We start from the raw sequence: 16,181 nt of genomic DNA on the forward strand, positions 1-16,181 counted from the left end.
CACTCATTTTCTCATTCTACATCTTCAAGAAATGTCATTAATGAAGATGACTTCATGAGCATTTACACGGACAATTCCATTCCTGTATCTCCAACCCAGATCTGCCTCTTGAGCTCAGATCTGTGTATTCAGTGGTCTGCCTAGACATTTGGACATAAACCCCATGTGGCCAAACCACCACAATGTTTTGTGTCCTAAGCTCACTTCTCTGGGTTCCCAGCTCCGAATGTCCCTGTGCGCCCCAGCCAGAGTCCTGCGTGTCAGCCATGCCTGAACCCGCTCCGGCACTCCCCATCTAAGCAGTCACAGGGCCCTCTTGACTCCATCGTCTATTCTCCAGTGTGTCCTTCCTACCCCCCACAGCCCAGCTTCCCTCCTTCCGGCCGTCTACCATCACGTCAGCTGAATCCCACAACGGTCCGCTAACTCATCTGACTCATGTCTTGGTCTCCCTCCAAGACCTTCTCCCCATAGGTAGAGTGATGAGGCTGCAAATATGATCATGTAGAAACCCTCCCAAAGCTCCCGGCTGCTCTAAGGAAAAAGAATAAAATCCTACTAATTTCCCTGCCTGCACCACCTCCCCGCCCCCCCCCACCTCCCAGACAGCTGGACACTCTTTCACTTATCCCAGCCCGGTGCCCCCACATGTGCTGGTCCTGCCACATGTAGCATCCCTGCTCCCTGTCCCATCTTCTCTATGAAAACCCTTATATTTCAGGCTTCCTCTAAGACACCACCCCCGCAGGATGCCTTCCCTCAGTGTCCCCGCATGGGTGGGTGATGCCCCCTGTACCTTCCCCACCGAACTGCTGAGTGCCCGAGCCTGTCCTCAGGGCTGTGTGTTCTCTTAGCCAGGAGGGCCCGGCTGTCCCTTCTGGGATTCCTGGCGCCCAGACTGGCGCCTGCAAGATAAGAGTTATTCAACAAAAACGCAAGAGGTGAATCAATTTACTGGGGAATGCTTGCTCATTGCTCTAACAATAATTTTATTACCCTTTTTTTTTTGGCTTGGGATAGTGATTTTCTGAAAGAACAGGGTTGCTTAAGAGAATTTTGGTCACGAGTTCTCTTTATTCTCTTTATTGCTTAAACCGCTTTGCAGTTACCCCACTAGGGACAATGTGTTGTATCAGGGGCTACGCAATGATTATATGTCACTGATGCTGAAAGCAAACCCTCTTCATTTTCTCACCGTTACTCAAAATCACAGCTTTTGAGAACATGCCATTTCTAGGTGAGACATCAATAACAGCTAACCATGTGACAAAATAACTGCCTGGTAGAGGTTGTGAAAAGCATTTGCCAAAAACTTCTAGGACTTTTAAAAGTCGGCACATCTGGGAAACCAGGTAAAGAACAGGATTTCAGGAGGCTCAAGCTGACTACATTGTCTCTTTCGATACAGAGAATTATTTTTATATTTAAAAATGGTTGACCTATTCATGTAAATACCAGGCTCTTTTTTCTTGACTGCCAAGAACAGAAACTGCAGCCTCTGCATAAAAGAGTTGTCCATCCCAGGGAGCCCCTGCTTGTGTTTATAATTAAAATGAACACTTTCTAAAACGTTGCTCTAACTTGATTAAGGGGAAAAAGCATACCTCACTGCACTTCATGATTTGCTGTGAAATGTTCTCTAATTCCCAGCACCCAGTGGAAACTGACGTTGCTCATTGGCCCTGATCCTCTCCCCCCAGGTGTAGGTGTGACTGCAGCAGAGACCACAGGTGAGCTGCGTGGCCTCGCCTGTATCACCGCGGCTGCCACACGCGCCCGAGTCTCGCTCCCATCCAGGGGGTGGACGTGGGTGATGTGCATGGCGCTGTCAACTCAGTCACGGCAGAGAGATCGTCTCCTGCCTCTCTCCTCCCCCTGACCAGGGGAATATATATTCATGTGCATTAAACATACCCATCCTATAGGAAGTGAGTGACACTGCGATAGAACTGAGGTTTCATAGGAAACCTAGTGGTCAAACTATAGTACAATTGCCTTTGTTATTCCTAATATTTTTTAATCACACCATTATGTTTATTCATAGAAATGATTTGCAATAACCTAATAGCGATGTTTATTAAGATCCTCTGGCTACCAATAGGCTACATATTAGAAAGATTTTCTGGGTTCCTCTAAGTTCCAAATGAAGGACATGTGGTCTTAGCGGGGTGTTCAGAGTCCACACACACTGGCTCTGCACCCTCAGGTGGGTCAAAACCTCGCTGGGCTGCGGCTGCTTCATCTTCACGTTGGAAAAATCACAGGAGCTAGACTACGGGACCTCCTGAGATCCTTGTTAAGTCCAAGAAATGCCATTACTATTTTACTCATGGCCAAACAGTTCCCTGTTCTCAGGAGATTTTTCTCTGTATCACTGAAAAGCCACTATTTGAAGTAGAGTATTTAGCATCTATATACATAAATAAATAAATGATACAATAGTGTCTATTAAAATAACGGGCAATAAAGTTTCATGGACCATAAAACCGAATAAACCAGGGGGATTCGAGTTCCTCGTGTTCTCGACGTTGCCACATCGGCGAATAAACCACATCACGTGAGCCTGCAGAGAGCCTCCGGTCTGCAGCACGTGTTGTTCTGTCAGTGAACATTTACTGAGCATCAGCTATGTCCCAGGCACCGTCTTAGGCACTTGGACTATCTCAGTGAACAAACCAGATGAAGATCCTGCCTGGCCTGGTAGAACTTTCATTTCAATAAGATGAGACAGATGAGAAAAAGATGAGCACGATAAACAATTTATAGAGCATGTTTGAAGGTGACAAGAGAAAAAGAAAACAGTAGAGCAGAGACAGAGGACTGAGGACTTAGGGAAGGAGGTGGCAACTTAAAATCTGGTGGTCCTAGGACAGTGATGGTGAACCTTTTGAGCTCGGCCTGTCAGCATTTTGAAAAACCCTAACTTAACTCTGGTGCCGTGTCACATATAGAAATTTTTTGATATTTGCAACCATAGTAAAACAAAGACTTATATTTTTGATATTTATTTTATATATTTAAATGCCATTTAACAAAGAAAAATCAACCAAAAAAAATGAGTCCGCGTGTCACCTCTGACACAGGTGTCATAGGTTTGCCATCACTGTCCTAGGGTAAGCTTCATTGAGAAGGTGACATCTGAGCAAAGACTGAAAAAGAAGTGAACCATGTGGATGGAGATCTGGGGAAGAGGATTCTGGGAAGAGGGCGTGGCCAATGCCAACCTCTAGGGCTGGACAGCAGGGATGGAGAGATGCCACAGAGAGAAAGTTACCAGGAGGTATGGCCAGGGAGTTGAAGCAACTTAGGGGTTGGAGGGCCAGGCGTGGAGGGCTTCGTACTGTCCTGGGGACTTGGAATTTTTCTTAAATGTGGAGCCACTGCATGCTCTGAGCAGGGATGATGTGCTCTGTTTTGCGAGAACTGAGAGAGGCAAATGCAATACAGAGGTTTTAATTTTAAAGAAACACTGAGTTAATTTAAAAAACTTAAGAGCTCATGAATTAAGTTACAATTTGTTTTGTTTTTTTTGTTTTTTAAAAATATATATATTTTATTGATTTTTTACAGAGAGGAAGGGAGAGAGATAGAGAGTTAGAAACATCGATGAGAGAGAAACATCGATCAGCTGCCTCCTGCACACCTCCTACTGGGGATGTGCCCGCAACCAAGGTACATGCCCTTGACTGGAATCGAACCTGGGACCTTTCAGTTCGCAGGCCGATGCTCTATCTACTGAGCGAAACTGGTTCCGGCTACAATTTGTTTTGAAGTAGGACCAATGCTGCTGTTTCAGCTACTGATCTTTCATTTAGGTCTCTGTACAAATATCACCTCCTCCAGAGGTCCTCCATGATTGCATTTACCTAAAATTATCATTCTCCCTCTGAGTTTGTCTCTTTAGCTGGCTGCTTTATTTTCTTACACAGTGTTTATCACTCCTTGACAATATATCACATGCTTGTTTAATTATTCCCTGTAGTAGCATGTGAACTCCTCAAAGGTGAGGATTTCACTGTTTTGGTTATCACTTTAGCTCGACACCAATTTGCTGAATGAACCAATGAATGTCCCAGGGGCATAAGGGAATCCTTGAGTTTTAGTTCACAAACAAATAGGCCATGAGATTGGGGGATCAACAATTAAAAATAAACTGTCCATCAAATTATAGATTATGTTCCACCATTGATTTAGCATTTTTATATTTAACTAGAGGCCCGGTGCACAAAAATTTGTGCACTGGCGGGGGCGGGGGGTGTCCCTCAGCCCCACTTGTGCCCTCTCACAGTCTGGGACCCCTCTGGAGATAACGACGTGCTGGCTTAGGCCCGCTCCCGGGTGGCAGAGGGCAGGCCCAATCCCTAGGTGCAGCTCCTGGTCGGGCTCAGAGCAGGGCCGATTGGGGGGTTGGGGTGCCGCCCCCTGTCACACTCAGGGCAGGGTCGATAGGGAGGTTGCGGCGCCACCCCCTGTCATGCACAGAGCAGGGCTCATCAGGGGGGTTGGGGCTCCGTACCCTGTCACACCGATCAGGGGGTTGAGGAGCTACCCCGTCATGCACAGAGCAGGGCCCATCAGGGGTTTGGGGAGCTCCCCCCTGTCATGCACAGAGCAGGGCCGATCAGGGGGTTGAGGAGCCCCCCCCCCCGTCACTCAAAGATTAGGGCTGATAGGGGAGTTGGGGCACCACCCCCTGTCACACACAGAGTAGGGTGGATCAGAGGGTTGGGGTGCCGCCACTGTCACACTCAGGGCAGGGCAGATGGGGAGGTTATGGCTCTACCCCGTCACACACAGAGCAGGGCCCGTGGGGGGGGCGGGGGTTGGGGCACCGCACCCTGTCACACACAGATCTGCAGGGCAATCAGGTGGCTGGGGCTCTGCCCCCTGTCACGCTGATCCCGGAGCTGGGAGGCCTCGAGGCTCCGCTGATTCTGGTGCTGGGAGGCATATTATCCTTTTACTATATAGGATAGAGGCCTGGTGCACAGGTGGGGGCCGGCTGGTTTGCCCTGAAGGGTGTCCTGGAACAGGGTGGGGGTCCCCACTGGGGTGCCTGGCCAGCCTGGATGAGGGGCTAAGGGCCGTTTTCAGGCTAGCAGGTGACTGAAGCTCCCAACCTGTCCTTTTCTTCTTCTTTTTATTTTTTATTCTGGGCCAGCTTTAGCTCTGAGGCTTGGCTCCAGCTCTGAGGCCTCGGCTGCTGAAAGCAGGTATCTGGTTTGTTTGGGTTCTATAATTGTAACACTGTTGCGGTCCTGATCACTCCAGCTCTGAGATCCCGGATGGCTGAAAGCAGAGATCTGCGTTTGTTCTATAATTGAAACAATGTTGCAGTCCTGCTGGCTGAAGCCCGGCTGGCTGAAAGCAGGTTTCTGGGGTTTTGTTTAGCTTCTATATTTGTAACAATGTTTCTTAAACTGCAAACTCAGAGGCCGGCAGCGGCAGGCGGGGAACGTTGGCTTCCTCCATCACTGAAGCAAGCAAGCCTCCTGTTCACTTCAAGCTGCCTGGCTGCCGGCCGCCATCTTGGTTGGCAGTTAATTTTCATATTGCTCTGATTAGCCAATGGGAAGGGTAATGGAGGTACAGCTAATTACCATGTTTCTCTATTATTAGATAGGATGTTTGAACCTCACCCCACTGCTATATGAGTATTCTGGAAAATTTAGAAAACAGAAGAAAAACAATTATAATTTTATGCTCCTATACACATCACGGCTAACATAATTAAAAAAAATTTTATTATATAATTTTCAAAGATAGCCACATTCTTTTTTTTTTTTTTTTTTTTTTTTTTTTTTTTTTAAATATTTTATTGATTTTTTACAGAGAGGAAGGGAGAGAGATAGAGAGTTAGAAACATCGATGAGAGAGAAACATCGATCAGCTGCCTCCTGCACATCTCCCACTGGGGATGTGCCCGCAACCCAGGTACATGCCCTTGACCGGAATCGAACCTGGGACCTTTCAGTCCGCAAGCCGACGCTCTATCCACTGAGCCAAACCGGTTTCGGCATATAGCCACATTCTTATGTGGTCTCAGTACATCCAAAGATAAAATGATTTTCTCTGGTTTTCAAACTTTAACCTAAAGCTCCTTTGGACTCTAAACTTATGGGATTTTTTGTGTAAACCAATTAAAAATTACAAGCCACTGAGAAGTGTATGCTCCCCACTTCTGACATATTGTATTAGGTGAGGAATTCCTGTACTAGCTGCTATAGACACTTGGGATAACACTGCCTCTTCAACCCAAGCTCTCATTTTGCCGGATTTGAATTTATGGCCCGGTTTGGGACTTTTAACCTGCTGAGAAAAATATCAAGAACTGAGGAGCTCTAGCAGAGAAATAAAACCTCATTAATTCTGACTTCACCCTGCTGCCCCCAAAGTGACAAATTTCAAATCACTACAGTGTATTTCTATCCTTTCTATGAACTAATGGGTATTCTAAGCAAAATCAATAATGCGAGGAAGTTGGAAGAGAAAAGCTTATCTACCAAAGTTAAACTGCTTTCTACCATGTTAGCACAAAACAACATGATTGCAGCGTGAGGAGGAGGCCTTGCAGCTGCGCTCGGCGGCCGGCTGACACAGGAGTGAAAAATCAGTGGGCAGCTGTCAGGGACCACACATCTCTGGTGGACACCATTCTGCTGCCAGGTGACTAGAGTCACATTTGCTAACACAAGAGGTGGTGCATAATGAGGAATTGCCAGCCAGGCATATGGAATGGCTTCTCCAAATCTAGGAAATTTATCTTTGAAATGAACAATTTGATAAATGATTAAGGTCTCTTTGACACTTGCTATTCACTCAGGGTGTGCAATAATTTAATTTGTTTTTACCCATAAGAATCCCAGATACAGTGAGGTGAATGATATCGTGGAAAGAAAAGAATGAATGACAGGAAAGCAACCCATTTGGAGACTGAGGGGAGGCAGGTTGGAGGCATGAGAAAGACATTAAACCAGGCCTCAGGGGGCTGGATTCTCCTCGGCCACTGACATTGGTAAGACCATTTTTTTTTCTTTCTTTTAATCTTTATTGTAGAAAGTATTTCATAGGTCCCCCCCCCCCCCCCACATTAACTTCTTCCAGCCCACTCCTATCTCCCAGCTCCCAGACCCTCACCACCCTGTTGTCTGTGTCCACGGGTTATGCATATATGCATGTAAGTTCTTTGGTTGATATCTTCCCACCCACCTTCCCTTGCCTTCCTTCTGAGGTTCAACAGTCTGTTCATGCTTCTGTGGCTCTGGGTCTATTTTTGATCATAAGTTTATTTGGTTCATTAGATTCCACATACGAGTGAGATCATGTGATACTTATATCTCTCTGACTGGCTTATTTTGCTCAGCATAATACTCTCCAAGTCCATCCATGAAGTTGCAAATGGTAAGAGTTCTTTCTTTTTTATTGCTGTGTAGTATTCCATTGTGTAAATGTACCATATTTTTTTATCCACTCATCTGCTGATGGGCACTTAGGCTGTTTCCAAGTCTTAGCTATTGTGAATTGTGCCGCTATGAACATAGGGGTGTGATATCACCTCACACCTGTCAGAATGGCTATCATCAACAAATCAACCAACGGCAAGTGTTGGTGAGGTGTGGAGAAAAGGAAACCCTAATATAATGCTGACAGTAATACAGACTGGTGCAGCCACTGTGGAGTTTCCTCAAGAAATTAAAAATGGAACTCCCATTTGACCCAATCATCCCACTTCTAGGACTATATCCTAAGAAATCAGAAACACTCATTGGTAAGACCATCGTGAGAGATCTTTGCACCTCAGATAAAAGGGGACAATGATGTTCCCTCCTAACTTTTGGGCCTACTGACCTAGGGTAAGAGTTTTAAAAAATGTCAATAATGATAATAATGATGAGACTACTACTGATAATGGTATGGTAACAATTTCTTGATCATTTATCAAATTGTTCATTTCAAAGATAAATTTCCTAAATTTGGAGAAGCCATTCCATATGCCTGGCTGGCAATTCCTCATTATGCACCACCTCTTGATTCGTAGCTATGGAATGATAGCTACGATTCTTACTTTACATGTTGTTATGGACTGAATTGTGTCACAGCCCCACCCAAGAATCATATATTTTTTAAATTTTCTTTTTAATATATTTTTATTTATTTCAGAGAGGAAGGGAGAAAGAGAGAGAGATAAAACATCAATGATGAGAGGGAATCATTGATCGGCTGCCTCTTGCAAGCCCCCTACTGGGGATCAAGCCAGCAACCCAAGCATGTGCCCTTGACCAGACTGAATGTGGGACCCTTCAGTTTGCAGGCCGATGCTTTATCCACTGAGCCTGGCCTGCGCCCTCTTGCAGTCTGGGACCCCTTAGGGGATGTCTGCCTGCCAGCTTAGGGGATCGGGCCTAAGCTAGCAGGCAGACATCTCTCTCACAGTCTGGGGCTCTTGCAGTCTGGGATCCCTTGCTCCTTACTGCCTGCTGGCAGTGGAGGTGGGAGGGGCTCCCATCACTGCCACTGCGCTCGCCAGCCATGAGCTTGGCTTCTGGCTGAGCAGCACTCCCCCTGTGGGAGTGCACTGACCACAAGGGGTCAGCTCCTGCATTGAGCATCTGCCCCCTGGTGGTCAGTGCATGTCATAGCAACCAGTTGTTGCCCCAGTATTTCTGGCTGTTTGGTCAATTTGCATATTAGGGTTTTATTACATAGGATCATACATGTAGTTAGGCACCTACCATCTCTCCTAGGGAGTGAATATGAAGAAAGGAGTTTGGAATGAGGCATGAAGACTTAAGATCAGTATGAGAAAGGCTTTAGGCTTTGTACAGAAAGCAAGACATTGGAGAAAAGTGACAAAATTATGGATTCTCTTTCCTTGGAAAGCTTACTCAACCAGAGAAGCTGTGCTTGGGTGTGGCCTTCCTCAGAAGCAGGATAAACTGGCTCACCATAGGGATTGCTTGGCTTCGGGAGGCTCCGAGGATTATAGAAGGTCATTTGAAATAGTACGACTTCACATCCTGCCTCCAGATCCCCTGCCACGAAGCAGGGCTAGAGCGGTGCCTCTTCCTGCTTGTCCCATTTCTCGGCAGCACGTTGTGCCAAGAGAAATACTCAAACAGCGCCACTGGGAAGCCCCGTAACAGGAACGGGTGAGTGAAATGCATCAGGGGAGTAGGGACCGACTCACTGAAAAGAGATGGCGCCAGAGAGAGGCACCGCAGGTGGAAACACACCTGCCTTTCTGAACTGAACACAAACGAGGCCTGCAGAAGACCTACAACGGGCTGTGTTGTCAGAACTACAGGATCACCCTTGTTATCAAGATGGATCTTTAGAGCAGACAATGTGCTCTAATAATACGGCCCATCAAATGACACTAGCCCGGAGTAGGAAGATGTGAAACAGACAATTACAAGATTGGAACCAGCAGCCTGTCATTTCACTTAAAGCTTTCAGTGATGTGTGGCCCTGGGAGAGAAGAGAGAGTGGAACTCAAAATAGCAAAACTCTTAGAAAAAAGGAGTGAAGAATAGTTACTATACTGTGTGAACCACTCCATGCATTTGATTCAAAGACAGTAATCCAATAAGCCAAAGACACTTGTGGACACATTCACAGAACACCGGAATCGCTGTAACTATTGGCTTTTAAAATATCACATATGCACAGTTATACTTGATAACTTTACTCACTTTGATTTCTCCTATTGTGGGAAAGTGGACTGTCCAGAAAAATCTGTTAGGGAAATTCTAGATGCTGGGGATTTCTGACACTTGTCTTGGGAACCCCAGTGTCTGAAAGAGCTTAAGCAATTACATTCATGCCAACTGTGTGTATTCGAACACCAGCAGGCTCACAAGCAGTACCCACATCATTCCTGGAGCCATGTCGTTTTTCTTAGCATCCTGTGGTTTGATTCCAATGCTGAGAACAAGGGAGCTTGTGTCCCCGCCTCCTATAATGCTGACAGCTTATATCACCGTCTGCCACATTCTCTTTTCTCTCCAAAACTGTCTGGAGTTTTACAGGTTCAAACCCTGATAAAGTGACGCAGAAAATGGTATCCAAGTCCGAGAAACATGCACCCAGACTCCATGCACACCTTCCCAGCCCGTGGAGGGTGGACCAGTTCCCCTTACCTTTGTCATAAATTTCCTTCAAGACTCCTCGTTTTATCAGCTCCTCTCTGCTTTGCCTCATGGATATTTTCCTTTCCAGCGCTGCAAGCAAAACACAAACAGAGAAGCGGTTGTGAATAGGCAACAAAAACGGTTTTCAAAGGAATCATATTTCAACATATTGAAATGTAATGTATGGGAAAGTTTGTGTAAATTCTACTTTACTAGTAAAAAGTTAATGATATCAGCTAACATTATAATGATACTATGATCAGCATTTTAATCAGACATTTCATTTAATTTTTAAAACGATCTTCAAATTACCTATGAGGTAGGCATTATTATTTCATTTTACTGAATCCTGATTTACGGTTGAGGAAACTGTAGCAGAGAGAAGCTCAACCACCTGTCAGTCACAAGGTCACTGAGAAGAGGAACCAGGATTCAAATCAGAAACACTACCTCTGATCTCAGTTTAACCTCTGCCTCGCAGTGCGTTTCCTGAGTGTGGTATTTTTTCATAGCTGGGATTTCTTTCTTAAAGCTCTAGTTCATGTAGATCTGGCCTCACTGAGGAGTTTTTGCTCCCTGGCTATTACAAAAATGGTATGAAATTATCTCCTAGTGAGCTCTTTGGATGGAGAGACAGAGGACTACTGCTGTCCTCTCTACCCTCCAAGTTGGAGCCCCTGAGTGAGGAATGAACTGTTCAATCACCAAAATGCACCCCCCCTCACTGGAACCCAAAAGCTCCAGCAGGTGGGAACTGAGGCGGGGCAGGGGGGTGGGGGGGAGGGAGATTTCCTCTTGAATCAGTGGGCATGATAGAGGGCAATTCAAGTGGAAAGAGGGCACAGAAGTGGAGCAGTGAGGGGCAGCACTAAAGGCAGGCCTAGGGCCCCAGGTGGGCGGGGCAGGGAGCAGCCCATAAGAAAGCCATTCCAGCAGCTGACACTTCGGTTTTGGGTAAAAACCCAGTGCAGGGAAGGCAGGTGATTTTGGTTGCTTTTGTCAGTTTGAGAATATCTACATCATTTCAATACACAGTTATTCAGGAGAAAAGCCAGCTATAAAACAAGGAAACTATTTTATGTAGACAAATTCAGATACAGACTAGTCTCTCTGTCTCTCTCTCTCTCTCCTTCCCTCTTATACACACACACAGTATAATTTAGTGCAAATAATACCAATAAGAACTAGGAAGCCAGCAAGGGAACAGGGACTGTGTTTCTATCTCGGATACCCACGGGCTGTGACCTTAGGCCACTCCGTGGGTCTGGGATGCGCTCAGCCCCAGCTACTCTGATGTAAAAGGCTCAGGTGGGACCTGGACATCTGTATTGTAACAGAAAGCTCTCTGGGCTATTCTCAGCCATATCGAGACTGAAAATCACTGATGATATATTTTGGGACTTACTATTTTTAAAAAGTTATGTTCTAACTCTTTCTGTTAACTGATAATGAATTAAGGGGTAAAAGACAGAAAAAGAAATGTCAGGTTAGGCTACACTTGTACATAGCTTACTGAGAACATAATAATAAAACAGATACATATAGACATATACCCACAGAGGTGAGGGCAGGAGGGTTGTACGGGAGGACAAGCATCAGTGGTGGGGTGTAGGGACCCTGGAGCAGTGTTGATTTGGGGGCGATGGAGGAGTTTTGACCTATACCCAATGGCATGCTACACGGTGGCAGGAGAGCAGAAAGATATTCTTTATGCAGAAGAGGAACAACCAGAGAAGGGAAAGAGAATGGCCTCCAGCTAGGTTAGAAAGTCCTGCCTGCTTTAAAAAGATTGGCTGCAGCACAGTGGGAAAAGAGAACAAGGGGAGCCGGGTGGGGGTGGGGGTAGGGGGGTGAGGGCAGGGTGTTAAGCAAGAAGTTTGTTGCCAGGTCTTGTGGGTGACACAAAGATGCGCTTTGCCACCCTGTACTGAACCACATACATTGAACAGATTTCTCTTGAACAGAATGGGTTTCCCCGGGGCTTTTCAAAACCACAGAATAAAGTGGATGGACTGGATCCACAGTGCTGAACAGAGTACCTGCAGCAAGAGGGGCAGGCCCTGGGCATGGAGTTCCCAGGCTGCAAGTATCCGTAGAACACAGACAGCCTCGGGCCACACACTGGGCCGTCAGGACCTCAGCTGTCTCACAGCACTCTCAGCAACAGGGACCTGGGGCCGGTGGGGAAAGCCACGCTGCTAGGTCCCGAGGTGATGGTGACCAAAGGGACAGTCTCTGCCCTCATAGAATTTACAGTCACCAAATGACATTACTTAATGTGCGATTACAAGCTGAGAGAAGGCCCCTTAAAAGAAAGGGACATGGTTCTACCAGAACGTATGATAATTAAGCTGGAGCATTAGAAACGGTTTTTCTGAGGAAGAGACCTCTGAGCTGAGTTTGGAAGAGGAAGATATACGGTTTCAGCAAATGACCATCAGGCATGGGCTTCTGGGAAACACTCCAGGCTGGGCAATGGTTCTTGAGGGAGAAATCATGGTGCGGAGGACAAAAGGAGAGCAAGTTGATGTAACTGCAGCCACCAGCACCAGGTGGAGATGGGCAGAGGGGCTGGGGCATGCAGGGCCTCATGGACCGTGTTATTCTAAGGACAGTGGAAATAAATGATACTAGCTGAGTATCTGAAAGATCATATCCACTTTAGTGAGGAAAATGGGTCGGAAGTAGGCCAAGTGGTAGGTGATTAGGTCAGTTTGGCAGGAGATGATGGCAGTTTAGACTAAGATGCTGGTGATGGAGATGGAGCCAAAGGACGCATTCAGGGCACCTGAAGGTGGCATTGATGCCATGACTTAAAGCAGGGGTCTTCAAACTACGGCCTGCGGGCCACATGCAAATACAAATATTGTATTTGTTCCCGTTTTGTTTTTTTACTTCAAAATAAGATATGTGCAGTGTGCATAGGAATTTTTTCATAGTTTTTTTTTCAAACTATAGTCCGGCCCTCCAACGGTCTGAGGGACAGTGAACTGGCCCCCTGTTTAAAAAGTTTGAGGATCCCTGACTTAAAGTAAAGGATTAGACGTGGGATGTGAAGGAAAGAGAGAGGGGTCAAGGACAACTCCTTCGGTTCCTGACTTGCATAGCTGAATGGATGGTGGTGTCTGTCCATTACTAAGGTAGGGGACCCAGGATGAGAATCAGGTTTGGAGAGATGATGGAGAGCTCAGTGTTAGCCATGCCTAAGAGGAGACACCAAGCATGTGCTAGGGAAATGTAGTTGGATCCTTCATGAGATGAAGATGGGAGTTAAATGAGACTGTGGTGTGTGATACTGACTTTGCTGGACGCTCTCATGTACCAGTGCTTCTCACCTTTCCCATGGAAAGACTCCTGATGGCCAAGGAGTGATGCCAGGGGCGCCAGAGGTATGACTGAAGCTGCCTGTCCTAAGCATGCCATTTCTTTAACGTATTGAGTCTTCCCTTAAGAACTAAGATAGACTTCACATAATGTATCTGCTCTTATGTAAATACGAAAATATTCCCTGCCCACCACCACACATTTCTAAGTTTGATTGACATTTTTGGAAGAGATGGCTTATTTATTCTCTGGCTTTGTGCATTTCCTAGTTCAGAACCCTTTGCCCAGGTCATTTTGAGAAGGGTGGAATGTCATGTAATTTAACGCATTCCACAATACTTACCACAATCCTGTGAAATAATATCAGCCACATTTTACGGGTAAAGTACCCGAGGCCCAGAAAAATTAACTTTCTCAGAGCCACACAGCAGTAAGTGTGTGGTTCTAAGCAAGTTAATGCCTCTTCCCTCCAGCACCGCCCCCCCCCCCCCCCCATGATACCACATTGTTATGAAGATGGCTATAATGTATATCAGTCTCTAAATATTACCTAATGTATAAGGCTCTAAAACTGGAAGACAATTTTGTGATTAGCTTGTTTGGGGCTCAACATCATGGTAAAATGACATAATTACACTTTAGTTTTAGGAGCTTCTCTCTTCTAAGGCACTCTTTACTCACTATCTCTTTTAACAAGGTATGTGTGATGCCTCTCTTTTAATCTTGTTTCTAGTAGCCCTTCCTAAGTTAGAGCAAAGTTTAAATGGGACCAAAGACAAACTCACTACCGCTCCAGGGAGTGAAATAAAGTGGGTTGTTTGGTGCAGAAGGTCAATTCAGATCATTTGAGCTGGTCTACTATGGAGCCATAAAACACAGGGAGAAGAGGATTTAATGTGGGGGAAATATAATGACCAGCTCACAAAGGCTAGGTCCAATCCCCCCTCACCAATAATTTTGGTTTGGGGTAGAATAAAGACAAAAAGAAAAAAATAAAGCCAAGATATGGAAGCAACCTGAGTGGCCATAAAAAGATAAATGGATAAAAAAGATAGGGTACATACATACACTGGAATATCACTCAGAATAAAACCATGAAATCTTGTCATTTGTGACAACATGGATTGACCTAGAGAGTAATATGCTATTTGAAAGAAGTCAGACAGAGAAAGACAAATACCACATGATTTCACTTACGTGTGGAATCTAAGAAAGCAAATTAAACAAACAAAACAGAAATAAACTCATAGATACAGAGAACATTTTTATGGTTGCCAGATGGGAGGGGTTTGAGGAGGGGTAAAAAGGGGGGAGGGATTAAGATGTGCAAACTGCCAGTTATAAAAACAGCCACAGCTTACTGATGTGAAGTACAGCCTAGAGACTATAGTCAATAATATTGTAATAACTATGGATGGTGTCAGGTGGGTACTAGACTTATTGCGGTGATCACCTTGTAAGTTATATAAATGTCTAATCCCTATGCTATACACCTGAAACTAATATGTTGACTGTAATTAAAAAACAAAAAGGTAATAAAACAAAAAAGATAAGTTATGAAAAGTTAAAGAAGCCAGAAGAAGAGGAGCAATGCATTGGGGAAAACGGAAGAAGTAACGTGTACTACTCCTGCTCGAAGGACAGCAGGAACACATCAGATAAATGGGACTCGAGCATGATGGTGAGCCAATCCACCAAGGAGTGCTGGTCTTTGAGAGGTGGGCAAAGGAAGTTAAAAGAATAAACCTACCCATCTCTTTAAAAAAAGAAACCTGAGAAACTGTCTTGTTGGCAAAAAGCATACGGGTGAGTAATATTTTCATATAAATGAAAAATAAAGTCAATAAGGACTTACTTTAAAATAAGAAAATCTATTTAAAATATAAGGGTTCCTCCCTCTAATGCTATTCCATTATTACAGCACAAGGCAGTATAAACTGAGTGAGCACATGTGGAAACATTCTGGTGTAAATGTTTTTGGTTAAAAAACTGGATTGTGGTGATGGTCGCACAACTCTTAATGTTTACTAAAATCCTTGAATTGTACACTTATAGTGAGTTAATTTTAAGGCATGTAAATTTTACCTCAATAAAGCTGTTAAGAAATGGAAAAAAAAATAGTGACCACAAGGAAAAATTCCAATAATGGCAAAAACATTAGTTAAATTAGTAAATCTAAGCAGACAATCCTATATAATAAAAGCCTAATATGCTAAGTGTCTGATTGACCAGTTGGCTGTTCAACCAATCGAAGCATAATATGCTGATGATATGCTAAGGCTGCTCAACCGTTCTCTATGATGTGCACTGATCACCAGAGGGCAGACAGTCAACCAGTCAACCAGTGGCTATGACACGCACTGACCACCAGGGGCAGACGCTCCGACTAGTAGGTTAGCTTGCTGCTGGGGTCTGGCCAATTGGAACTGAGCGAGACGGGCTGGACACACCCTGGAGCCCTCCCACGGTCCCTCCCTGGCTGGCCAACCTCCTGTGTCCCTCCCTGACCCTGATCGTGCACCGGTGGGGCCCCTCGGCATGGCCTGTGCCCTCTCGCAATCTGGGACCCCTTGGGGGATGTCAGAGAGCCGGTTTTGGTCCAATCCCGCAGGCCAGGCCGAGGAACCCCACTGGAGCACGAATTCGTGCACTGGGCCTCTAGTTATATTAATAAACTTTAGGCCATGGTAAGCAAGAGGACAACATTAAAATAAAAGGATTGGAAAT

At 45.3% G+C, this 16,181-nt stretch overlaps 1 protein-coding gene across 7 annotated transcripts in view; it reads right to left on the reverse strand.

The window, feature by feature from the left end:
* PHACTR1 (phosphatase and actin regulator 1) overlaps nucleotides 1-16,181 on the reverse strand; it is a 523,468-nt gene that overhangs the window by 92,739 nt on the left and 414,548 nt on the right. For all 7 annotated transcript variants that reach the window (XM_070405716.1, XM_070405720.1, XM_070405717.1 and 4 more), the window contains one exon: nucleotides 10,140-10,220. In XM_070405716.1, the coding sequence (XP_070261817.1) occupies nucleotides 10,140-10,220 (81 nt within the window). The remainder of the gene's footprint in view (nucleotides 1-10,139; nucleotides 10,221-16,181) is intronic.

Source organism: Myotis yumanensis, unplaced genomic scaffold, assembly GCF_028538775.1.
Source record: "Myotis yumanensis isolate MYYU_CA2020_CCGP unplaced genomic scaffold, mMyoYum1.0.hap1 SCAF_2, whole genome shotgun sequence".
NCBI classification, from domain to species: domain Eukaryota; kingdom Metazoa; phylum Chordata; class Mammalia; order Chiroptera; family Vespertilionidae; genus Myotis; species Myotis yumanensis.